Source organism: Heterodontus francisci, chromosome 11 (genome assembly GCF_036365525.1).
Source record: "Heterodontus francisci isolate sHetFra1 chromosome 11, sHetFra1.hap1, whole genome shotgun sequence".
Classification (NCBI taxonomy): domain Eukaryota; kingdom Metazoa; phylum Chordata; class Chondrichthyes; order Heterodontiformes; family Heterodontidae; genus Heterodontus; species Heterodontus francisci.
The window spans coordinates 110812306-110837418 of record NC_090381.1 but is presented as its reverse complement, the minus strand read 5'-3'; the positions used below and the strand labels follow the sequence as shown (position 1 = coordinate 110837418).

Genomic DNA, 25113 nt, shown 5'->3' with positions numbered 1-25113 from the left:
GCTTTCACATCCACACTGAATGAATTGGTATATTTCCAGCTCATTCATTTCTGGGGAAATTAGGGAGGAAGCTTACAATTCACCCAGTCTTCGAGTATTTCGTTCACAATTGCTAGGTTTTTTTCAACTGAACGAGCACCAATGTTTAGATATTTTGTCTGGTGACATTGGTTCAGGTAAGCACTGCACATGTGACTTCTTGAAAATGGAACAGTGAAATTGAAAATCCGCCCAATCTAGCCGGCTTCTTGATGCCAAACAAATACATCTCGCCAGTGAGTTATTTTGCTCCATGTTTGACTTTGGAAATCCTAACATGCCACAGACAGCAACTCAGTTTGAAGCACCCGCTCAATTAAATATGACCTGACATATCATTTCTTTCCCTTTTCATATTCTTTCTTTCTTTCTCCTCGCATCTTCCCTTTGACCACATATTGGGAAGTAATAATAGATAAAACCTATATTTTATATATTTATAACAGGATTTACCAGTTCATAGTCCGGTTCGCAGCATTGTAATCCCTGACAATTGAACACGGACGCTGTAATCGATATAGCAAATTCAAGTATGGTGAACATCAGAAGACAGGCAATTAAAGTGTGGAAAACATCCTGCAAAAAGTGATATGTTACTGGATTGAATATTTTATTTTATAGTTAAACAGATATACTTTAAAAGAATGAGGAGTATAAAGTGCAAACTCTCTCTTGTAAGTGCTATAAGCTTGATCTGATAATATTCGCCAACTTACCATTGCGCGAACACATTGAAATCCAGACAACCATGGATGTATTAGCAAAAAGACCGAGTAGAGCAAGATGCCAAGTCCTGCTGCAATGGTACTCAGGATATTCATCACTAAGCCTCCTACCACCTGAAAGATGACAAGATACACAAGAAACGTTACCCTGTTTCCCCCCTCATTTATTCTCAGGATGTTAGCGACACTGGTCAGGCTGTTGCCCATCTCTAACTGCTCCTGAGAAGCCTTCTGGGATACAACTGAGTTGCTTGCTAGGTCATTTGAAGAGGCAATTATGAGTCAACCACATTGCTGTGGGTCTCAAGTCACATATAGGCCAGACCCTGTAAGGATGCCAGATTTCCTCCCTTAAAGTGAGACCAAATGTTTTTCCTTTGACAATCTGGTAGCTTCGTGGTCACTATTACTGATACAAACATTTTATTCCAAATTTAATTTAATTATTTGAATTTAAATTCATCAGGTGCCATGGTGGGAGTCAAACTCATATGTCAGACTCATTAGTCCAGTAACATTGCCACCGTACCCTCATATTCTTATGGACTACTGCAGAATGCCATACAGTGTAAAGCAGTTAATTAAGCAAATATGGTCACCTGAAACTCAGTGTTAATTTACATTAATAAGGATTCTACTTCAAATGAATACCTACCAGGGATTTCTTTGGTCTTTTCGCCACCGAAACTGACAGGGCTCCAGAAGTTATGTACTGGGGAAGATGTTTAAAAAAGCCAAGCATTGGCAGTTAATATCAACTACACGGTATAATTTGATGACCAATGAGAACATTTTGTGACATTGCTTGAATAGTAGTGGGCAATCAGACTAGATAGAGATTAAATATTTCAATGCCACAGGGCTTAATGATTAGGGGCAAGATTTCCTTGTGGACTCTTGTCCACTGACATTGTCATTCCATTCAAAACAATTTTCTCTTGTTCGTATTTTAAGCGAATAGATAATATATATATATATATATATATATATATATAATTTGGGAAACACTATCCTGACGATAAATGGGAAGAACAGGATTTTGGAGGGTCCATGTTTAGGATGTAGTGAAAACTCAGAAATCCTTTCATTGCCCAGCGCAAAACCGACAATAGTCTGTTTCACATCCCGCATGATCTTAATTCCACCGATGTTAAAGAAAAAATGTGAACGAAGCGGGGTGGGACTGGACGTGGGGGGTGGGGGAAAGATATGGGTGATGGTAAAAAAAAAGCATGCTTTTGTCTATCAGCCAGTTTCACCCAGGCTTGAAAGTTTAAGTAAATAAAAGCAAAATACTGCAGATGCTGGAAATCTGAAATAAAAACAACAAACGCTGGAAATACTCAGCAGGTCTGGCAGCATCTGTGGAGTTAACGTTTCAGGTCAGTGACTCTTCTTCAGAACTGGCAAAGGTTAGAAATGTAATAGGTTTTAAGCAAATAAAGCGGGAGTGAGGCAAGAGATAATCAAGGATAAGGTGTTGATAGGACAGTGTCACAGAGAATAACTGACAAAAAAGTCATGGAGCAAAGGCAAACGGTGTGTTAATGGTGTGATGAAAGACAACGTGTCAGTGCAAAGAGGTTGTCAGTTGAAAGCTCTGGCCCAAAGCACAAACATGAAAAGAAACAGTGGGTAGCCACATGGTTAAAAAAATGAATGATGAAACAAACTACAATAAAATCAACAAAAAAAAATAACTAAAAATAAAATGGGAGTCCCGTCATGCTCTGAAATTATTGAACACACTGTTCAGTCCAGCAGGCAAATGTGTGCCTAATCGGTAAATGAGATGCTGTTCCTCGAGCTTGCATTGATGTTCGTTGGAACACTGCAGCAATCCCAGGACAGAGAAGTGGGCATGAGAGCAGGGTGGGGTGTTGAAATGGTCAGCGACTGGAAGCTCGGGGTCATGCTTTCAAACTGAGCAGAGGCGTTCCACAAAGCAGTCAACCAATCTGCGTTTGGTCTCCCCAATGTAGAGGAGAGCACACTGTGAGCAGCAAATACTGTAGACTACATTGAAAGAAGTACAAGTAAATTGCTGCTTCATCTGAAAGGAGTGTTTGGGGCCTTGGATAGTGAGGAGAGAGGAGGTAAATGGGCATGTATTGCATCTCAAGTGATTGCATGGGAAGGTGCCATGAGAAGGGAATGAGGTGTTGGGGGTAATGTAGGAGTGGAACAGGGTGTCACGGAGGGAACAATCCCTTTGGAATGCTGACATGGGAGGGGAGGGGAAGATGCGTTTGGTAGTGGTATCATGCTGAATGTGGCGGGAATGGCGGAGGATGATCCTTTGGATGTGGAGGCTGGTGGGATGGAAAGTGAGGACAAGGGGACCCCTGTTACAGTTCTGGGAGGGAAGGGAAGGGGCGAGGGTAAAAGTGCAGGAAATGGGCTGGACACGGTTGAGGGCCCTGTCAACCACAGTGGGGAGGAATCCTCGGTTGAGGAAAAAGGAAAACATATCAGAAGCGCTGTCACGGAAGGTAGCATCATCAGAGCAGATGCGTCAGAGACAGTGAAACTGGGAGAATGGAATGGTGTCCTTACAGGAGGCAGGGTGTGAAGAAGTGTAGTCAAGGTAGCTGTGGGAGTAAGTGGCCTAATGAATATTGGTAGACAGCCTAACCCCAGAGATGGAGACAGAGAAGTCGAGGAAGGCAAGGGAAGTGTCAGAGATGGACTATGTGAAGGTGAGAGAAGGGTGGATATTAGAAACAAAGTTGATAAAGTTTCCCAGTTCGGGGCAGGAGCAGGAAATGGCACCAATACAGTCATCAATGTACACGAAAAAGAGTTGGGGGAGGGGGCCTGAGTAGGACTGGAACAAGGAATGTTCGACATATCCCACAAAAAGACAGGCATAACAAGGACCCATGAGGGTACCCATAGCAACAGCTTTTACTTGAAGGTGAGTGGAGTTGAAGGAGAAGTTGTTCAATGTGAGAACAAGTTCAACCAGGCAGAGGAGGGTGGTGGTGAATGGGAACTGGTTGAGCCTCTGTTCAAAGAAGAAGAGAGAGCCCTCTAACTGTCCTGGTGGGAGATGGAGGTGTAGAGAGATTGGACGTCCATAGTGAAGAGGAGGCGGTTGGGACCAGGAAACTGGAATTTGTCAAAATGACATTGGGTGGCAGAAGAGTCATGAATGTAGGTGGGAAGAGTCTGGACCAGGGGAAAAAAGATAGAATGAAGTTGTGGAGGGAATAAGTTCAGTGGGGCAGGAGCAGGCTGAAACGATGGGTCTACCGGGACTGTCCTGTTTGTGGATTTTGGGAAGGAGGTAGATGCGGGCTGTCCAGGGTTGCAGGACTATGAGTTTGGAAGCTGTAGAGGGAAGATCTCCAGAGGCGATGAGGTCAGTGATAGTCCTGTGGACAGTATCTTGATGTTTGGTGGTGGGGTCATGGTCCAGGGGAAAGTAGGAAGAAGTGTCTGAGAGTTGGCGCTGAGCCTCTGCAAGGTAGAGGTCGGTATGCCAGACGACAATAGCACCACCCTTGTCTGCAGGTTTGATGACAATGTCAGGATTAGTCCTGAGAGAACGGATTGCAGCAAGTTCAGAGGGGGACAGGTTAGAGTGAATGAGGGAAGTGGAGAAATTGAGACGGGAAAGTTTAAATTATGGCCAAGATTTAGCTGTAACCGAGCAAACGAGGGAATGTTTTCACATTGATGGGAAGTTTTTAATGCCCTATCTGACAGCATGTTACATATTCATTAAATTTATATTCAATGAACTCATTGAAATATAACAACAAAATATTCACCCTTCATGGGTGATGATCGAGGGTTGTTTTTGCGAGTGAAAGCCTGTGACCAGTGGTGTACCGCAGGGATTGGTGCTGGGACCCTTGCTGTTTGTAGTGTACATTAATGATTTAGATGTGAATATAGGAAGTATGATCAGTAAGTTTGCAGATGACAGGAAAATTGGTGGTGTTGTAATTGTGAGGAAGAAAGGCTTAGATTACAGGACAATATAGATGGCTGGTAAGATGGGCGGAGCAGTGGCAAATGGAATTTAATCCTGAGAAGTGTGAGATGATGCATTTTGGGAAGACTAATAAGGAAAGGGAATATACAATGGATGGTAGGATCCTAGGAAGTACAGAGGGTCAGAGGAACCTTGGTGTACTTGTCCATAGATCACTTAAGGCAGCAGCACAGGTAGATAAGGTGGTAAGGAAGGCATATGGGATACTTGACTTCATTAGCCCAGGAATAGAACAGAAGAGCAGGGAGTTTATGATGGAGCTGTACAAAACTCTAGTTAGGCCACAGCTGGAGAACTGTGTACAGTTCTGGTCACCACACTATAGGATGGATGTGATTGCATCGGAGAGGGTGCAGAGGAAATTCACCAGGATGTTGTCTGGGCTGGAGCATTTCAGCTATGAAGAGAGACTGGATAGGCTAGGGTTGTTTTCCTTAGAGCAGAGAAGGTTGAGGGGGGACCTGATTCAGGTATACAAAATTATGAAGGGCAATGATAGGATAGATAGGAAGAAACTTTTTCAACTAATGGAGCGGTCACTAATCGGGGGCATAGATTTAAGGTAAGGGGCAGGAGGTTTCAAGGGGATTTGAGGAAAAACAAATTCACCCAGAGGGTGGTTAGAATCTGCAACACACTGCCTGAGCGGGTGGTAGAGGCAGGAACCCTCACAACATTTATGAAGTATTTAGATGAGCACTTGAAATGCCATAGCATACAAGGCTACGGGCCAAGTGCTGGAAAATAGGATTAGAATAGATAGGTGCTTGATGGCCGGCACAGACACAATAGGCTGAAGGGCCTGTTTTTGTGCTGTATAACTCTATGATTCTATGACTCTTTACTGGAAAATTTCATCAACATTGCTTCCAATTTCACCTTTCCCTCCTCCTTCACATGGTCCATCTCAGGCTCTCCCCTTCCTTTCCTCGACCTTTCTGTCTCCAGCTCTGGGAAAGACAAACTATCAATACTCACTTTCAGTCTACTGATTCCTGCAGCCTCATTGACTACACTTCCTCATATCCCACTTCTTGTAAGGACTTTATTTAATTCTCCCAGTTTCTCTCTCATCATCACATCTATTCTGATGATGTCACCTTCTATATCAATGCTTCCAATATGTCTTTCTTTTTCTCAACCAAGGATTCCTCCCATCATGGTTGACAGGGCCCTTGACCATGTCAGATTCATTTCCTGCATTTCTGCTCTCACCAGTTCCCCACCCCTCCCCAAATCCAGGGCAGGGTTTCCCTACTCATCACTTTCCAACCCACAAGCCTTTGCATTCAATGGATCAGCCTCCATCATTTCCACCATCTCCAGTGCAACACCACCATGGAACACATCTTCTTCTTCCCTCCCCTTTCTGTATTCTGAAGGGACTCATCCCTACATGGCACCACCACCCATTGCTCAATTGCCCCTAACACCCCCTCCCCATTCTATGCACCTTTGCATGCAAGTGCAGGAGATGCAACATCAGCCCTTTTACCTCCCATTTTTTCATTGCCCACGGTCTTAAAAACTCCTTTCATTAGAAACAGCAGCTTGCTTGTTCATATTTCAATATAGTGTACTGTATTTGCTGCTCACTATTTGATCTCCTGTCCATTGAGAAGATGAAACACAGATTGAGTGACCACGTGACACAATACATGAGTTCAGTTTGCAAGCGTGACCCTGAGCTACTGGTTGCCTATCATTTAAATTCACTGCTCAACGCCCAGTCTGACTTTTCTGTCCTTGGCCTCATACACTGTTCCAATGAAGCTCAACTTAAACTCCAGGATCAGCACCTCATCTTTCAACTAGGTCCTTTATAGCTTTCCAGACTCAACACAGAGTTCAGCAATCATTACCTCTGCTCCCCATCTGCTGGTGATGATTCTGCTTTTCACGTTCACAGCTCCTGTACACACATTTTTGTTTCGTAACTTGTCCAATCACTATCTGCTTTTGCCTTGCACCATCACACCTTTTGTCATTTAATTTCTCCTTCCTTCCACCCCATAACAGACCTATCATTTGTTCCTTTTCCCCTGCCCCTCCTCAAGTTTCTGCTATGCTTAAAGACTCTAAATACTCACAGTTCTGAGGAAGGGTCATCGACGTGAAATGTTAACTCTGTTTCTCTCTCCACAGATACGGCCAGATCTGCTGAGTATTTCCAGCATTGTTTATTTATATTTCTGTTCAAATATCCTTTCCACAGTGCCAAACAGTTGAACAAATTTTATCAACAGATACATTCATTGAGATTGCTGAGAAATGTTAATTCTCATAAATGAAATACTTATGATGGTAATAGGAAGCCAGGAGGAACAAACACAATAAAAAGTTGCAATTTTTGTGCAAATATGTTCAATATTAAAATACCTGAATGCATTAATTGATTCAATATTATTTAATTGAAATTTGAACAAACCAATGCGCCTGTCCACCAAGGTGTTCCAATGAATCCTATTGTTGGATTAATGTAGTAGAGTGCAAAACCGAATGTCACCTGGATTATTCCCAGCATAATCTGCACGACCTAAAGCAGAAAGAGTGGACAAATTAATAGTGGTCAGATATTCAAATGTAGGGGCTTGGAAATCTGATGGAATAGCAGCCATGTTTGTTTGTGAACACCTGTTCCTCCAATAAGATGGATAGGGAGCACACACTCATTCCGAGCTGGAAGTGCCCTGCCTGTCACATCGATGTAAAAAAAAAACAATAGACATCCATGGCCCATGCCTGAAAGAGGCATTAGACTGGTTGTTTGAGGCCATCTGTGCAAAATTAGGTTGCCCTGAGTTTACATAGCTTTAGCTGAAACAACAGTTGGAGAGTGAGAATTTGATTCAAAGAATTGAGTAAGAAGGAAAGGGTTTTCAAATTTTCATTACTGTTCAATAATCCATGAAGATAGCACATCAATAAATGACGCTGCCTGTCCAGATTGACTGTCAAGGCTCACACATGGATAATGACTTCTTGAGAGAGACAAAATGAGATTGATGCAACTCCATTTGATCCCAACAGTCAACACTTTCCAGAGAGGAGAATGCAATGGAAATATATCAAGGGTAAAAAATTATCATAAATTTGCATGAAAACGCAAACTGTTTTCTGAAATGTTCTGTCAGAGAGGAATCTTTTGCCACCCTAAGGAAGTCCAGACCAAATGGAACTTCATCATCTGTTCCCAGTCACGGTCCCAGATTGGTGCACATATCTGTTAATTTGCTACAGAACCTTGGTTAGACCATACTTATGTACAATTCTGGTCTCCATATTACACAATGGATATCGAGGCACCGGAGAAGGTGCAGAAAAGATTTACAAAGATAATACTGGAAATGAGAGGTTACAACTATCAGGAAAGACTGAACAGAAAAGGGAAGGCTGAGAGGTGATCTAATAAAGGTCTTTAGAATTAGCATGGGGTTTGCTAGGATAGACATAGAGATGTTTCCACTGGTTGGGGTGTCCAAAAGTAGGGGTGATAAATATAAGATAGTCACTAATAAATCCAATAACAATTCAGGAGAATGTTCTTTACCCAGAAAGTGGTTAGAAAGTAGAACTTGATATCATATGAATAGTTAAGGTGAATAACATATATGCATTTAAGGGGAAGCTTCATAAGTACATGAGGAAGAAAAGAATAGAAGGATATGCCGATAGGGTAAAGTGAAGTAGGGTGGCAGGAGACTCATGTGGAGCATAAACAATGGCACAGACCAGTTGGGCTGAATGGTCTGTTTCTGTTATTCATCTTAAAAACATATAAATATGCCCCTCAAAGTCATAAACACAGCAAAATTTGGATGCAGAAACATGGCTTTTTCTGATCTCCCATCTAACCTTACTCCATTTATATCACTTTTCTGGTGTTTTCGCTCTTGCTTAGCAGATGTCACCAGCAGATAGTTATGCTGATTAATTTGCGAAGCAAAGTTTCACATATAGAAAAGGGGGGAATGGCCAGTTAAACTGTTTATGGTGGAGTTACCTATGGAGGAATTTTTGTCCAGAAAGCCATGCACTTGAATTCCTTAAACAGATAGACAAGGACAGAGCTTTTCCAAGGAATAAAGTAGCTTAAAAAGCACATAGAACATATGTTTTTTTTAAACAGAGGCATAGAGAGACAAAAACAAGGATGTCATGCTAAAAGTTCATAAATTATGGTTAGACCTCAGTTGGAGTATTATGTTCTTGAAGGATATCAAGGCCATGGTGAGGTTGGTGAGGAAATTTACCAGAGTGAAACCAGGGATGAAGGATTTCAGTTATTTGGAAAGACTTGAAAAACTGATATTATTCTCCTTATATCAGAGAAGGTTAGGAGAGATGTAATAGTGGCATTTAAAATTACCAGTGTTTTTGATAGAGTTGATGGGGAGCAATTGTTTCCACAGTCAGGAAGGATGATGATCTGTGGACATAGATATAATCTAGTTGGTAAAAGGACTAGATGGGAGAGGGGGGAGAAATTTCTTTCTCTCAGTCTGTTTCCATGATCAGAAATACACTGCTGGAATGGGTGATGAAATGACATTCAATAGTAACGTTCATAAGTGAAGTCTATTCATAGTTGAAAGGACAAAACATAGGGATACAGGAAAAGAGCAGGGGAGCAGAATTCATTCGATTGCTTTATCAAAGCGCTGGCACAGGAATGAATGGCGAATAGCCTCATGTTGCGCTGTAACATTCTGTAAGATGTCTGCTATATCTTTGGAGGGAGATCTGCATAAACTCCAGTGAAATGGCATAAGCATAAAGGTGTATAAATGTACAGGAATTTGTCCTTCCAGGTGTACACGTTGATAGCTCTACATAGATGTTTACTGTCATTGATTGCACTTCTAAATTTCAACCTTGCGTCTAATCATACACATTAAATCAGATCTTTATCATTGAAGGAAGACACATGTTACAGACAGGTGGGAAATGGTGTGGGTGGCTTCCACTTTTCATCTCTCAGCTGACCGCAGATAGTGTTTTAAAAAAATAATATTTTAGACCCTTAGTCTTTAAGGGTCAATTAAACAGACGAGCAACAGGCTTTCTCATAGCTTTAAAAAGAAAGTTAACTATTTATTAAACAATACCCAAAAATGTTTGCAACCTCACCCATTCACACATTCAGACACATGCACACACACACAAGAAAAGATTGAGAGGAGAGGGTATCATGCAATTAGAGTCCAATATCTGTGAAAGAGATCATTGTTTGAAATCTTCTGCGTTCCGTCGCTGGAGGAAATCTTATAACAGTGCAGACCTGAATGTTCCTTGTCTTGGAATTGGTAATTTGTCACAGACTTCTTTGGTTATAACTCAACCTGAAGTAGGTGGTGGAAGTCCTGGTTCAGTTTCTTAGATGGGGAGTTTTCAAGGTCACCTTGCAATCTCTTTGCCTCAGTAATTAAAGATGGCGCTGACAGGGCTCCTTGTTTAGCTGGATCGATCTCACAGCTTCTGTGGCTGTAATGACATTCTGTCTCTCTCCCTCTCTCAGAGAAGTTACTGCTGTTCAGCTAAAAACTTATCAGGTTTTGGTTTCAGTCAGGTGACTCAAGACGCTCTCCCCTGGGGTGTTCAGACAATGTTCCAGGATGTGGGGACCATTGCAACCTAATGGTGTCTGAATGTGGTCCATTTTGATAAATAGGTGTTATTTAACACCTATTATTTTGGCCTTGGCTTTGGAATCAGTCTGTCTGCAAAAGCCATTTGCTAACCGAATCCTTGATGACAGGAGTTTTTTTTCCGCATGGAATGGTCTGTTTTACATGTCAATGTGGCTCCTCAAGGCAATTCTAGATATTAATAATGGTCCCATCTTCAACAGACAAGCATGTTGATTGACAGAAGAAGAGCGGATCATCCAACCTCCCCATCCATGTTGCTGGGTAGCAAAGTGTTCATTTTCTTGTAGTTTAGAACAACAGTTTATTTTTGTTTCATAATTCCTCCAGTTCATTTCATATTTCATCACTGTTTGCTCCATGAGCATGACATACACAATAACTTAACTGGAACAATCCATCCTATCTACCTGTCACACTACCTGTAAGCATCTGTAGCGTTAGTTGAATAAAAGGTGATAAATATGCAGGTATGATGAGGATATGATGGAAATCTATTAGTGCTTCAGTGACATTCAACAAGCTATTTATGTGTCTCTATAGCTTTTATTTGAAGATGTGCATATAATTAATTCTTACCCCCAAGGCTTTGTGTTCTCCCTTGAGAAATTTTTGTATGTGGCGAGGGATTTGTTGGAACTGACGACTGTCTAGTTCTATTGGTGTTGTGTTCCTGTTGCTTGCTTGTGTTGCAGGACTCGTGAAGGTTGTCACAATCGTCCCTTCATGATTGAACAATGCAGCCATCTTCTTTCTATTAAGATACATACATATTAAATCATTAAAAGAACCTCACTTGTGTTGAAATAAATGAAAAGATAATCCACCGGGCCCTGTTGGTGCTGAGTGAACCTCCCCATCAGGTTTCCAACGGTCTATCCAAGTGGTAAAGACAAACTATTATTACCTCGGAGGAAGTTATGAAACGATTGTGCCATTTAAAAATGGCCAGCTGATAGCCTGCATAGACAGCTACATACTGTTTTCCTGGGTTCTGGGACATATGACTATCGGAGCTAGAGTAGTTGAATGCAGAAAACTGGAAGTTTCTGTAAATGACACCCTTCTCCTCCACCAGGTGTGTTTGTTTTGGCTTCACAGATGCTAGCAACAGAGTCAGTGAACTGATGTGAACTTGAGCTTTGTACACAATATTTTGGCAGGTAAAACACTGAAAATGTTAAGCAATGTTGAATGAGGTGTAACTGAGTTTTGAACAAAGAACAAAGAACAAAGAACAAAGAAAATTACAGCACAGGAACAGGCCCTTCGGCCCTCCAAGCCTGCGCCGATCCAGATCCTCTATCTAAACATGTCGCCTATTTTCTAAGGGTCTGTATCTCTTTGCTTCCTGCCCATTCATGTATCTGTCCAGATACATCTTAAAAGACGCTATCATGCCCGCGTCTACCACCTCCGCTGGCAACGCGTTCCAGGCACCCACCACCCTCTGCGTAAAGAACTTTCCACGCATATCCCCCCTAAACTGTTCCCCTCTCACTTTGAACTCATGACCCCTAGTAATTGAATCCCCCACTCTGGGAAAAGCTTCTTGCTATCCACCCTGTCTATACCTCTCATGATTTTGTACACCTCAATCAGGTCCCCCCTCAACCTCCGTCTTTCGAATGAAAAATAATCCTAATCTACTCAACCTCTCTTCATAGCTAGCGCCCTCCATACCAGGCAACATCCTGGTGAACCTCCTCTGCACCCTCTCCAAAGCATCTACATCCTTTTGGTAATGTGGCGACCAGAAATGCACGCAGTATTCCAAATGTGGCTGAACCAAAGTCTTATACAACTGTAACATGACCTGCCAACTCTTGTACTCAATACCCCGTCCGATGAAGGAAAGCATGCCGTATGCCTTCTTGACCACTCTATTGACCTGCATTGCCACCTTCAGGGAACAATGAACCTGAACACCCAAATCTCTCTGTACATCAATTTTCCCCAGGACTTTTCCATTTACTGTATAGTTCACTCTTGAATTGGATCTTCCAAAATGCATCACCTCGCATTTGCCCTGATTGAACTCCATCTGCCATTTCTCTGCCCAACTCTCCAATCTATCTATATTCTGCTGTATTCTCTGACAGTCCCCTTCACTATCTGCTACTCCACCAATCTTAGTGTCGTCTGCAAACTTGCTTATCAGACCACCTATACGTTCCTCCAAATCATTTATGTATATCACAAACAACAGTGGTCCCAGCACGGATCCCTGTGGAACACCACTGGTCACATGTCTTCATTTTGAGAAACTCCCTTCCACTGCTACTCTCTGTCTCCTGTTGCCCAGCCAGTTCTTTATCCATCTAGCTAGTACACCCTGGACCCCATGCGACTTCACTTTCTCCATCAGCCTACCATGGGGAACCTTATCAAACGCCTTACTGAAGTCCATGTATATGACATCGACAGCCCTTCCCTCATCAATCAACTTTGTCACTTCCTCAAAGAATTCTATTAAGTTGGTAAGACATGACCTTCCCTGCACAAAACCATGTTGCCTATCACTGATAAGCCCATTTTCTTCCAAATGGGAATAGATCCTATCCCTCAGTATCTTCTCCAGCAGCTTCCCTACCACTGACGTCAGGCTCACCGGTCTATAATTACCTGGATTATCCCTGCTACCCTTCTTAAACAAGGGGAGAACATTAGCAATTCTCCAGTCCTCCGGGACCTCACCCGTGTTTAAGGATGCTGCAAAGATATCTGTTATGCCCCAGTTATTTCCTCTCTCGCTTCCCTCAGTAATCTGGGATAGATCCCATCCAGACCTGGGGACTTGTCCACCTTAATGCCTTTTAGAATACCCAACACTTTCTCCCTCCTTATGTCGACTTGACCTAGAGTAATCAAACATCTGTCCCTAACCTCAACATTCGTCATGTCCCTCTCCTCGGTGAATACCGATGCAAAGTACTCGTTTAGAATCTCACCCATTTTCTCTGACTCCACGCATAACTTTCCTCCTTTGTCCCTGAGTGGGCCAATCCTTTCTCTAGTTACCCTCTTGCTCCTTATATTTGAATAAAAGGCTTTGGGATTTTCCTTAACCCTGTTTGCTGAAGATATTTCATGACCCCTTTTAGCCCTCTTAATTCCTCGTTTCAGATTGGTCCTACATTCCCGATATTCTTTCAAAGCTTCGTCTTTCTTCAGCCTCCTAGACCTTATGCGTGCTTCCTTTTTCCTCTTAGCTAGTCTCACAATTTCACCTGTCATCCATGGTTCCCTAATCTTGCCATTTCTATCCCTCATTTTCACAGGAACATGTCTCTCCTGCACGCTAATCAACCTCTCTTTAAAAGCCTTCCACATATCAAATGTGGATTTACCTTCAAACAGCTGCTCCCAATCTACATTCCCCTGCTCCTGCTGAATTTTGGTATAGTTGGCCTTCCCCCAATTTAGCACTCTTCCTTTAGGACCACTCTCATCTTTGTCCATGAGTATTCTAAAACTTACGGAATTGTGATCACTATTCCCAAAGTAGTCCCCTACTGAAACTTCAACCACCTGGCCGGGCTCATTCCCCAACACCAGGTCCAGTATGGCCCCTTCCCAAGTTGGACTATTTACATACTGCTCTGGAAAACCCTCCTGGATGCTCCTTACAAATTCTGCTCCATCTAGACCTCTAACACTAAGTGAATCCCAGTCAATGTTGGGAAAATTGAAATCTCCTATCACCACCTCCCTGTTGCTCCTACATCGTTCCATAATCTGTTTACATATTTGTACCTCTATCTCACGCTCGCTGTTGGGAGGCCCATAGCACAGCCCCAACATTGTTACTGCACCCTTCCTATTTCTGAGTTCTGCCCATATTGCCTCACTGCTCGAGTCCTCCATAGTGCCCTCCTTCAGCACAGCTGTGATATCCTCTTTGACCAGTAATGCAACTCCTCCACCCCTTTTACCTCCCTCTCTATCCCGCCTGAAGCATCGATATCCTGGGATATTTAGTTGCCAATCATGCCCTTCCCTCAACCAAGTCTCAGTAATAGCAATACCATCATACTCCCAGGTACTAATCCAAGCCCTACGTTCATCTTCCTTACCTACTACACTTCTTGCATTAAAACAAATGCACCTCAGACCACCAGTCCCTTTGCGTTCATCATCTGCTCCCTGTCTACTCTTTCCCTTAGTCACGCTGACTTCATTACCTAGTTCCTTACGGGCTTTAGTTACTACCTCCTTACTGTCCACTGACCTCCTCATTTGGTTCCCATCCCCCTGCCACATTAGTTTAAACCCTCCCCAACAGCGTTAGCAAAAGCACCCCCAAGGACATTGATTCCAGTCCGGCCCAGGTGTAGACCATCCAATTTTTAATAGTCCCACCTCCCCCAGAACCGGTCCCAATGTCCCAAAAATCTGAACCCCTCCCTCCTGCACCATCTCTCAAGCCACACATTCATCCTGACTATTCTTTCATTTCTATTCTGACGATCACGTGGCACTGGTAGCAATCCTGAGATTACTACCTCTGAGGTCCTACTTTTTAACTTGGCTCCTAACTCCCTAAATTCTGCTTGTAGGACCTCATCCCATTTTATACCTATATCATTGGTGCCTATGTGCACAACGACAACTGGCTGTTCACCCTCCCCTTTCAGAATGTTCTGCAGCCGAGCTAAGACATCCCTGACCCGTGCACCTGGGAGGCAACATACCATTCGGGAGCAAAAACAAGAAATGCTGGATTCACTCAGCAGGTCTGGCAGCATCTGTGGAAAGAGAAGCAGAGTTACCGTTTCGGGTCAGTGACCCTTACTGACCCGAAACGTTAACTCTGCTTCTCTTTCCACAGATGCTGCCAGACCTGCTGAGTGAATCCAGCATTTCTTGTTTTTGTTTCAGATTTCCAGCATCCGCAGTATTTTGCTTTTATTATACCATTCGGGAGTCCTGTTTTCGACCACAGAACCGCCTATCTACTCCCCTTACAATCGAATACCCGATTACTATAGCCCTTCCACTCTTTTTCCCGCCCTTCCGAACAGCAGAGCCAGCCACGGTGCCATGAACCTGGCTACTGATGCCTTCCCCTGGTGAGCCATCTCCCTCAACAGTATCCAAAATGGTATACCTGTTTTGGAGGGAGATGACCACAGGGGACACCTGCGCTGCCTTCCTGCTCTTTCTCTGCCTTTTGGTCACCCATTCCCTTTCTCCCTCAGCAATCCTAACCTGCGGTGTGACCAATTCGCTAAACGTGCTATCCACGACCTCCTCAGCATCGCGGATGCTCCAAAGTGAGTCCATCCACAGCTCCAGAGCCGTCATGCAGTCTAACAAGAGCTGCAGCTGGACACACTTCCAGCACGTGAAGGAGGCAGGGACATTAGCCGTGTCCCTGAGCTCCCACATTGAGCAAGAGGAGCATAACACTGGTCTGAGATCTCCTGCCATTTTTAATCTTCAGCTTAACTTAGTCTTAACTTCGATAAATGAAAAAGGAACGAAAAGTTTTTACCAATCACACGAAAAAAAAATAAATAGAAAAAGCCTTACCTTATCTGCACAGCACCGAGTCCTTTTTTTTGGTTAGAGGAGGAGGTCGGGTGGGAGACACTACAGGTGTAGTGTCTCGGGTTCAGCCGCTGCCCAAATATATAGGACTTACTTACCCAGCTGCCACCTCGCTCTCCCTGTCGCCGCTGCAAAAAGAAACTGCTGAAACAAAAAGGTAAGTTTATATAAGTTGTAAACTCACTTACCCAGCTGCCACCTCGCTCTCCCTGTCGCCACTGCAAAATGTATTAAGTCATAATTACTGCTGAACAAACTCTTTGGTTTTGAAAAACTATTTTTACAGTTCTTGCATATCATTCTTCCCGAGGAACAGTACAAATATTTTATTGATTTTATTTTTACAAGGTTATTTATGATATGTCAGTTTCTATCTTCATCCCATGTGTATGTATATCCTTATTCCACTTTTGCTAAAATGATTAAAATGTGAATGATAAAACCTGCTTTTTACTTCCTGCTTTGCTGTATATGAAAACGTTTCAATCTCGTTGGTTGTTCAGCCAGCCTGCTGCCTGCACTGTTGCTGGATGTCAGAATAGAGGAAATTAACACAGTCCGGGCTGCAATTCATGAGCGCACCCCAAATCGCCGCAGCGCATTCTGGTCTCATGAGTGGAGTGAGTTTCAAATTTCCACTCTCTATGTGGAAAAAGTCTTTCCTTTTGCACTCATGGGAAGGCTGGGAGGACATGCTGGCCGAATTCTCATTTATGCGCCTCTCTGAGGTCTCCACTGATTTAAAAGCAAAATACTGCAGATGCTGGAAATCTGAAATAAAAACAAGAAATGCTGGAATCACTCAGCAGGTCTGGCAGCATCTGTGGAAAGAGAAGCAGAGTTAACATTTTGGGTCAGTGACCCAGTTCTGATGAAGGGTCACTGACCCGAAACGTTAACTCTGCTTCTCTTTCCACAGATGCTGCCAGACCTGTTGAGTGATTCCAGCATTTCTTGTTTTTATCTCCACTGATTTAGTTTGAGTGGAAGATGAGCAGTAATGTTACAGAAATTCTACTCCTAAGGCAAATGGACAGTGCACCAAGCCAACAGAACTGATCAGATCATCTTGCAGTTTTAGAAGGATCTCGTCCCTCACCTGTAAGTATGGTACAAAAGTACAATGTTGTGACATCTTCATTTGTTGAGCCTCTCAGCACAGGAATTGTTAAAAATTGGGAACTGTGAAGCGTTATTGGCACACAGACCAAAGTGATGGGGGACGTTTAACAAATTCTAAATTTAGAGATGACGCTAAGGACGACTGCAGCAAATTAAAAGATATTGATAAATTTGTAGAATGGGTATATGTTAGTAAATTAATTTCAGCATAGATTAGAGTGAAATATTACATTTCAGGAAGAGAGATGAGCTCACATAAAAATATGACTTTAAATGGGGTAGATGAGCCAATGGATCTCGGAGTACAAGTACACACATCACTAAAAGTTGCAACAGGTAAGGCTGGAAAAAAAACCCAAGTATGGTTTATTTCTAGGGAGATAGAATTGAAAAGTAGGGAGGCTATGCTAAACTTGTGACAGCTCTTGGTTAGACTAGACTTGGGATACCGTGTACAGTCTGGTTGCAATATTATAACAGAACTGTGAGGTTATGCCTATCAGGAAAGGATGAACCGCCTGGATCTCTGTTGTCTTGAGAGGTGACCTGGTAGAGGTTTTTAATATTATGATAGGTCTTAATAGAGTAGACAAAGAGAGAGTGTTTCTACTTGTGGAGAAGGGCAAAACTCGAGGCTATCAATGTAAGATAGTCACCAAGAAATCAAATAGGAAATTTGGAAGAAACTTCTTTAACTTAGAGAGTGTTGAGAATGTGAAACTTGCTAACACAGGGAGTAGTTGAACTCAATAGTGTGAATGTATTTAAGGCAAAAAGAGAATAGAAGGTAGATGAGGAAGGAATGGGAGGATGCTCGAGTGGAGTAGAAACGCCGGCATGGACTGGTTGGGCCAAATGGACATCTGTGTGCAGTTTATTTTGTTTAATCTTGTATATATTGTAGGGAATACAAGCCTAGTTTTTGTCATCTCTCCTAATAATTTAACCCTTGGAGCCCTGATGACATTCTGGCTAACATTCTGGTGAATCGGTGCTGCACTCCTTCCAAGGCCAATATATCCTTTCTAAGGTGTGCTGCTCCAAGTCATACACAGTGCTCCAGATGTGGCCTAACCACGACTATGTATAGCTGTAGCGAAATTTCCTCCCTGTTGTATTCTTGATCTCTAGGCATAAAGGCTAACATTCCACTAACTATTTTTATTATATTTTGCATCTGACTAGTACATGTTAGTGATCTGTGTACATGGATCCTTAAATCTCTTATGACCTCCATGATTGACCATTTACAAATAATTAAATCCATCATCTTTGGTCCAAAATGGATGACCTTACATTTTCCTGTGTTGAAATCCATCTACCAGTTTTGCCCAGTCAATTAATCTCATGTATCTTTGTAATGTTATGCTCTTGTATATATTACCTACCCTGTCACTTAGTTTGGATCTACTACTCTCTATTATGTTATCTAATTCCTTAATAAATATAGTGAACAGTTGAGGCATCCTTACAGATCTTTGCTGGATATCAGTAGTCACTTCCTTCCAATTCAAGTGCATACCCACTAACCCAATAGTCTGTGTTTTACCACCTAATCAGTCTCTCCACCTGGTCAATAATGCAGCTTCGAATTCTGGAAATTTAATTTTAGCAACAGTCTTCTCTGGGGAACTTTACTGAATGCCTTCTGGAGGTCCACATAAACTATATCTATAGACAATCCCCTTCACTTATTGTCTGAAAAATGTTCAGTATATATGGCCTGCCCTTTACAAATCAATGTTGGCTTTCACTCATCAGTTCACAATTTTTCAAGTTCTCAGTCACTCTGTCCTTAATTGTACAATAACTTCCTGACAAGAGAGGTTAGAGTAGCAGTTCTATAATTTCCTTGTTCAGTTTCATACCTTTCTTAACTTCTTGAAGATGTTAAGGTATGTGGCATAGTGGGCACACACCTATCATAACATCCTGCCAAATATATACCCGTTTACTGCATTCTTGGTTCAAAGAAGACAGCCCAGAATATAAGAAAGGCGATAGGTTAAAGGTCATCCAGCCTTAAGTCTTTTTTCATTCGTTCATGGGGTGTGGGTGTCGCTGACGAGGCCAGCATTTATTGCCCATCCCTAATTGCCCTTGAGAAAGTGAGCTGGATTCTTGAACCGCTGCAGTCCTTGGTTTATACATCTGAGTGGCTTGTTAGGCCATTTCAGAGGGGATGTAAGTGTCAACCACATTGCTATTGATCTGGAGTCACATATAGGTCAGACCAGGTAAGGACAGCAGGTTTCCTTCTCTAAAGGACATTAGTGAACCTCATGAGTTTTTACAACAATTGACAATGGTTTCATGGTCACCATGAGACTAACTTTTAGTTCCAGATTTATTTATTGAATTCAAATTGCACTATCTGCCATGGTGGGAGTCGAATGCTTGTCCTTGGTGCATTAGCCTGGGTCTCTGCATTACTAGTCCAGTGACATTACCACTACGCCACCACCTCCGTTCTGACCTATAAATCAGTATGTGGTTATCCTAATGCCTTTTAAAAAATCTTTCATAGTATGTCAGCGTCATTGGCAAAACCAGCATTTTTGGCCAAGGCTAATTGTTCTTGAGAAGGTGGTGGTAAGCTGCCTTCTTGAGCTGCTGCAGTCCATCTGGTGTAAGTGGTCAAACAGTGCTGTTGGGAAGGGAGTTGCAGGATTTTGACTCAGCAACAGTGAAGGAAATGCTATTGATGGAGGCTTGGCAAGTTGCTGCAGTGCATCACGTATATGGTACAGACTGCTACCACTGCGCATCGATGGTGGAGGGAGGGAGTGTTTAATGGAGTGCTGATCAAGCAGGCTGTTTGTTCTTGGATGGTGTCAAGTTTCTTGAATGTTGTTGGAGCTGCACTCATCCAGTCAAGTGCAGAGTATTCCATCACACTCATGATTGGTGCCTTGTAGATTGTGGATAGGCTTTGGGGAGTCAGGAGGTGAGAATTCCCAGCCTCTGTTCTGCTCTTGTCGTATAGTATTTATATGGCTAGTTAAGTTTTTGGTCAATGGTAACCCCCAGGATATTGATAGTGAGGGATCCAGCAATGGTAATGCTGCTGAATGTCAAGGGGAGATGATTAGATTCTCTCATGTTGGAGATGTTCATTGCCTGGCACTCATGTGATGTGAATGTTACTTGCCACTTATCGGCCCAAGCCTGAATGTTGCCCAGGTCTTGCTGCATACCACAGACTGCTTCAGTATCTGAGGAGTTATGAATGATACTGAACACTTTGTAATCATCAGCAAACATCCCCGCTTCTGAAATTGGGATCGAGGGAAGGTCATTGATCATACAGCTGAAAATGGTTGTGCTTAGGGCACCTACCTTGATGAACTCCTGAAGCAATGTCATTAGGCTGAGATGACTGGCCTCCAACAAATACAACTATCTTCCTCTGTGCTAGGTATGAGTCCAACTAGTGGGGAGTTTTACCCTTGATTCCTATTGACCTCAATTTTGCTCAGGCTCATTGATGCCACCCTCAGTCAAATGTTGCCTTGACGTCAAGGGCAGTTACTATCACCTCACCTCTTGAATTCAGCTCTGCGTTTGAACGTGGTCTGTAAGGAGGTCTGTAGCTGCGTGCCCCAGCGGAACCCAAACTGAGCATCAGTGAGCAGATTATTGCTGTGTAAGTACCACTTGCTAGCACTGTCAATGACACCTTCCATTAGTTTGGTGATGATCAAGAGTAGACTGATGGGGTGCTAATTGGTCAAATTGGATTGGTTCTTCCTTTTGCGTACAGGACATACCTGGGCAACTTTCCAGATTGTCGGGTAAATGCCTGTGTTGTAGCTGCATAAGAACAGCTTGGCTGGAGGTGCAACTAGTTCAGGAACAAAACTGCTGGGATGTTGTCACGGCCCATAGCCTTTGCAGTATCCAGCACCTTCAGTCATTTCTTGATATCACGTGGAGAGAATTGAATTGGCTGAAGACTGGCATCTGTGTTGTTGGAGACCTCAGGAGGAGGCCAAGATGAATCATCCACTCAGCCCTTCGGGCTGAAGATGGTTGCAAATACTTCAGCCCTGTCTTTTGCACTGATATGCTAAGCTCCCCCATCATTGAGGATGGGATGTTTGTGAAGCCTCCTCCAGTTTTGTTTAATTGTCCACCACCATTCACGACTGGATGTGGCAGGACTGCAAAGCTTTGATCTGATCCATTGGTTGTGGGATTGCTGAGCTCTATCATATGCTGCATTGGTTGTGGGATTGCTGAGCTCTATCGCATGCTCCTTTTGCTGTATAGCATGCAAGTAGTCCCCGTGTTGTCGCTTCTCCGGGTTGGCACCTAATTTTTAGACATGCCTGGTGTTGCTTCTGGCATTCTGTTCTGCATTCCTCATTGAACTAGTGCTGATTTCCTGGTTTGATGGTAATGGTAGACTGAGGGATATTTTAGGCCATGTGGTTACAGATTGTGGCTGAATACAATTCTGCTGCTGCAAATGGCACACAGTGCCTCATGAATGCTCAGTTTTGACCTGCTAGGGCAGCTCCCTTCTGATTGTATACAACTGTGCTACAACCTTCCAGGGATGGTGATGGGGGTGACTGGGATCTTCAGTGAGTATGGCTATGCCAGGCTGTTTCTTGACTAGTCTGTGTGACTGCTCTTCCAATTTTGACACCAGTCCCCAGATGTTCATGAGGAGGGCTTTACAGGGCTGACGGGGCAGGGTGTGGCACTGTTATTTCTGGTACCTAGATCAATGCTGGCTGGTCTGTGTGGCTTTCTTCTTGTCTTACTTTTCTGTAGCTGTTTGATACAACTGAGTGGCTTGCTAGGCCACTTCAGAAAGTCGTTTGGAGTCAACCACATTTCTGTGGGACTGGAGCCAGACCGGGTAAACACAGCGGACTTCCTTCTTTATTTTCATGACCATCTGGTTTCATTACTAAGACCAACTTTTAGCTCCAGATTAATTAATTAATTGAACTGAAATTGGACCAGCTGGATTATTAATCCAGTAACATTACGACTACACCACCATACTGATGGATATGAGACTACGGGAGGGATGAGCAATTATTCACAGGTTTATTGTGACATCCTTCTGCTGTTCTGTCTCTTGGTACAGGAAGACCCCAAACATTTCTGCGAAACCCATTGTTTCTTCCTAAAGTGACAAGAAAACTTTATTCATCCACCACCTGTCACATTTCTAACATTTGCCAGTTCTGAAGAAGGCTCACTGATCTGAAACGTTATCTCTGCTTCTCTCTCCACAGATGCTACCAGACCTGCTGAGTTTCCTGCATTTCTTGTTTTTGTTTCAGAATTCCAGCACCTGCAGTATTTTCATTTTATTGTCATTTATCCACTCGCTTCTGAGCATCAATCCAGAGACAAGTACTCTTCCTAATTGAGATGTAGGTCGGATCAGTAGGGTTTCAATTTCTGGTCACAGGGCAGTGCTGGAAAAATCGACAGATGTTTTCTGAGCCGCCTTATGCACCTCTTTTCTTTTAGCAGCAGGCTAAAGGGATCTTCAGAACGGGAAGGCCATGACGCCCAGCATTGAATGCGCCTTTCTAAATTTTCGCGCATTGTAACAGGTTGGTAGGTAAATTGGCCATTATAAATTGTCACTAGTATAGGTAGGTGGTAGGGAAATATAGGGACAGGTGGGGATGTTTGGTAGGAATATGGGATTAGTGTAGGATTAGTATAAATGGGTGGTTGATGGTCGGCACAGACTCGGTGGGCCGAAGGGCCTGTTTCAGTGCTGTATCTCTAATCTAATCTAATCTTTTAAATAGCATAGAAATTAAACAGTTTAGGGGAAGCGCAAAACCGCAACTGTTGGAACCAGAAGACACTTCCATTTTCACTGCTGATTTGAGAAACGAAAAGCAACAAATACTCTTCACCTCCCCAAATAAGGCGAACATGCCTAACTATTGTAAAAAAAGGAACTAAAATATTTCCACAGCAATAATCTTTCAATTTCAAATTATTCTCCTTTCAATACATCGGTACCTAGAGTTGTGCGCATTCAGATTCAAAAAATGGACCCAATTAATATAAAATAAAAGCAGGAAGTGGTGGAAATGCTCAGCATCTGTGGAGAGAAACAGAGTTAACGTTTCATCAAAACTAATCGGAACATCGGAATTTATCATCACCACAATCAGCAACGAGCCCAGATTATCTGTTTTAGTTATGTTGCTTGTCACAAAAATGAGGAAAACTCCCCTGCTCTTCAAAGGGAGCCATCGGAACATTCACATCGACATGAGAGGACAGGCTGGACATCTCATCTGAAAGACCGCACCGCCTACAGGTGCAGCACTCCTTCAGGACCGCACTGCAGTTTATATTCACCTTTCTCAGTAATACGTTTTTGGCAAACTGATATTTTCAGTTTTGGTTAAACCTTTATCTGTTTTTACCAGGAACGATGCCTCGAAGAAAGAAACGCTATTGAAAATATACCAGCTGCTAAGCAAACAGAATACAAAAGGATTCCAGGGATTCCAGGTGACAAAACCAGCGCTAGTATTGTTTTCTGCCCAATTTTCTCAGAGGGGGGGGGGGGGGGGGGAATGACACCAACCTTTCAGTCTGTCTTTGGGTGTAGTTTTGATTTATTGCAACACAACGAGTGATCGCGAGTCGGCAGCCCGTTTCACATCTCTCCAGTTTTATTTCTCTTGGCTTCCACTTACCACAAAGTCAAGGTTGAGCCCACTCTCTATATTATGGACAACAGAATCTCCTCTACTTAGTTTAATATCCAGGGTGAAATCCTGCCTGTTGTCCTGCGTGTCTCCGGACTGAGTGCGGAAATAATTCAGAACGGTTGCTCCTCCGATGACGCGCCAGAACCGCCTTCTCATTCTGGTCTAACAGCCTGCGCAATAATGATTGTCTGGTAGAAGGCGGAGGAAGTGGTCAGCTAAACAAACTAGGGAATGTTCCAATGAGAGATGCAACAAAACTCGTCACCATCTTCAAGACGGGGAAGAAGAAGATGGAAGTTTAATCAAAAACAAAACACAAGCCATAACCATAGCGCTGAACCCAAAACTAACGCCATCATGCTATTATGCCATCACATCTTACCCTCAGTATGTCTACAATTTTGTGAACTGGGGGAAGAATAAGTATTCAAATTAAGAAATTTCGGCGGCGAGTCTTCCACTCTTCCGCCCATCCGGATGAGCAGAATTCGATTTTCTTGCTTCTTACCAGTCAGTGGAGATGGGTCTTTCAGATTGAGAAGTTCATGACGCACAATGTAAACAGCATTTACGCTTGATCCAGAATTATACGGAAGGTTTCTTTGTAGAGAAACACAAGTCTGCCTCATCAGAAAGTCAAGTAATAATCACAAGATACATGCCAGGTGGTAAAAAGGAGCCACAAAAAAGGAAGGTAGAATTGAATTTCCTCCCAGAAAAAGAGCTATAGGATGTTAGCGATCACTTTCACATTCTGGGGTTTCTGCATTGTTTATAAATAATGTTGAAAACAAACCAGTATTGTGTCACAATTAAATCCTGCTCAGCTCAACGCTGCACAGAACGACTTGCCTTTTTTTAATGTGTTCAGTAAATGTGCTTCTTTGCAAAGCATATAAGATTCTTCGGGTGATTTCCATTATTTCTTCATAAAACAGACAGTTTTAAGGTCAACCACAGGGTCAGATCCTAGGCAAAGGCCAACTGCTTTATTTCCAGAAACAGAAAAGAGCGACTATTTCACCAACAGGAACACGAAAATACTAATCGGCCCCATTAATAGGTCTGTATCAAACGGGATTCTGAGCCGCTCTATGGAAAAGACGAGATAAATTGCAAGGCAGCTGAATAAGACCATTACACATAGATTTACAGTCAAGCAACTTTAAAAGGATGACGCTATAGATGCCTGATCTCATCTCCTGTCGTGTCTGAAGGAACAACATGAGACGATGATAAGTGGCAGACTTTAATTTAACCACTCGATTGCTGAAATATATTTTTTGCTTTGCTTTTGATTTACCATTTGGCTT

General features: G+C 42.8%; 1 protein-coding gene across 1 annotated transcript in view; it reads right to left on the bottom strand.

Moving 5' to 3' along the window:
- LOC137375463 (membrane-spanning 4-domains subfamily A member 4A-like) overlaps positions 1 to 23778 on the bottom strand; it is a 33017-nt gene extending 9239 nt beyond the window's left edge. The window contains exons 1-7 of the mRNA XM_068042746.1: positions 23674 to 23778; positions 15951 to 16112; positions 10995 to 11169; positions 7196 to 7303; positions 1420 to 1476; positions 756 to 878; positions 493 to 615 (exon numbers count right to left, since the gene is read on the bottom strand). Of these exons, the coding sequence (XP_067898847.1) occupies positions 493 to 615; positions 756 to 878; positions 1420 to 1476; positions 7196 to 7303; positions 10995 to 11162 (579 nt within the window). The 5' untranslated portion in view covers positions 11163 to 11169; positions 15951 to 16112; positions 23674 to 23778. The remainder of the gene's footprint in view (positions 1 to 492; positions 616 to 755; positions 879 to 1419; positions 1477 to 7195; positions 7304 to 10994; positions 11170 to 15950; positions 16113 to 23673) is intronic.
- Positions 23779 to 25113: the final 1335 nt, after the last annotated feature.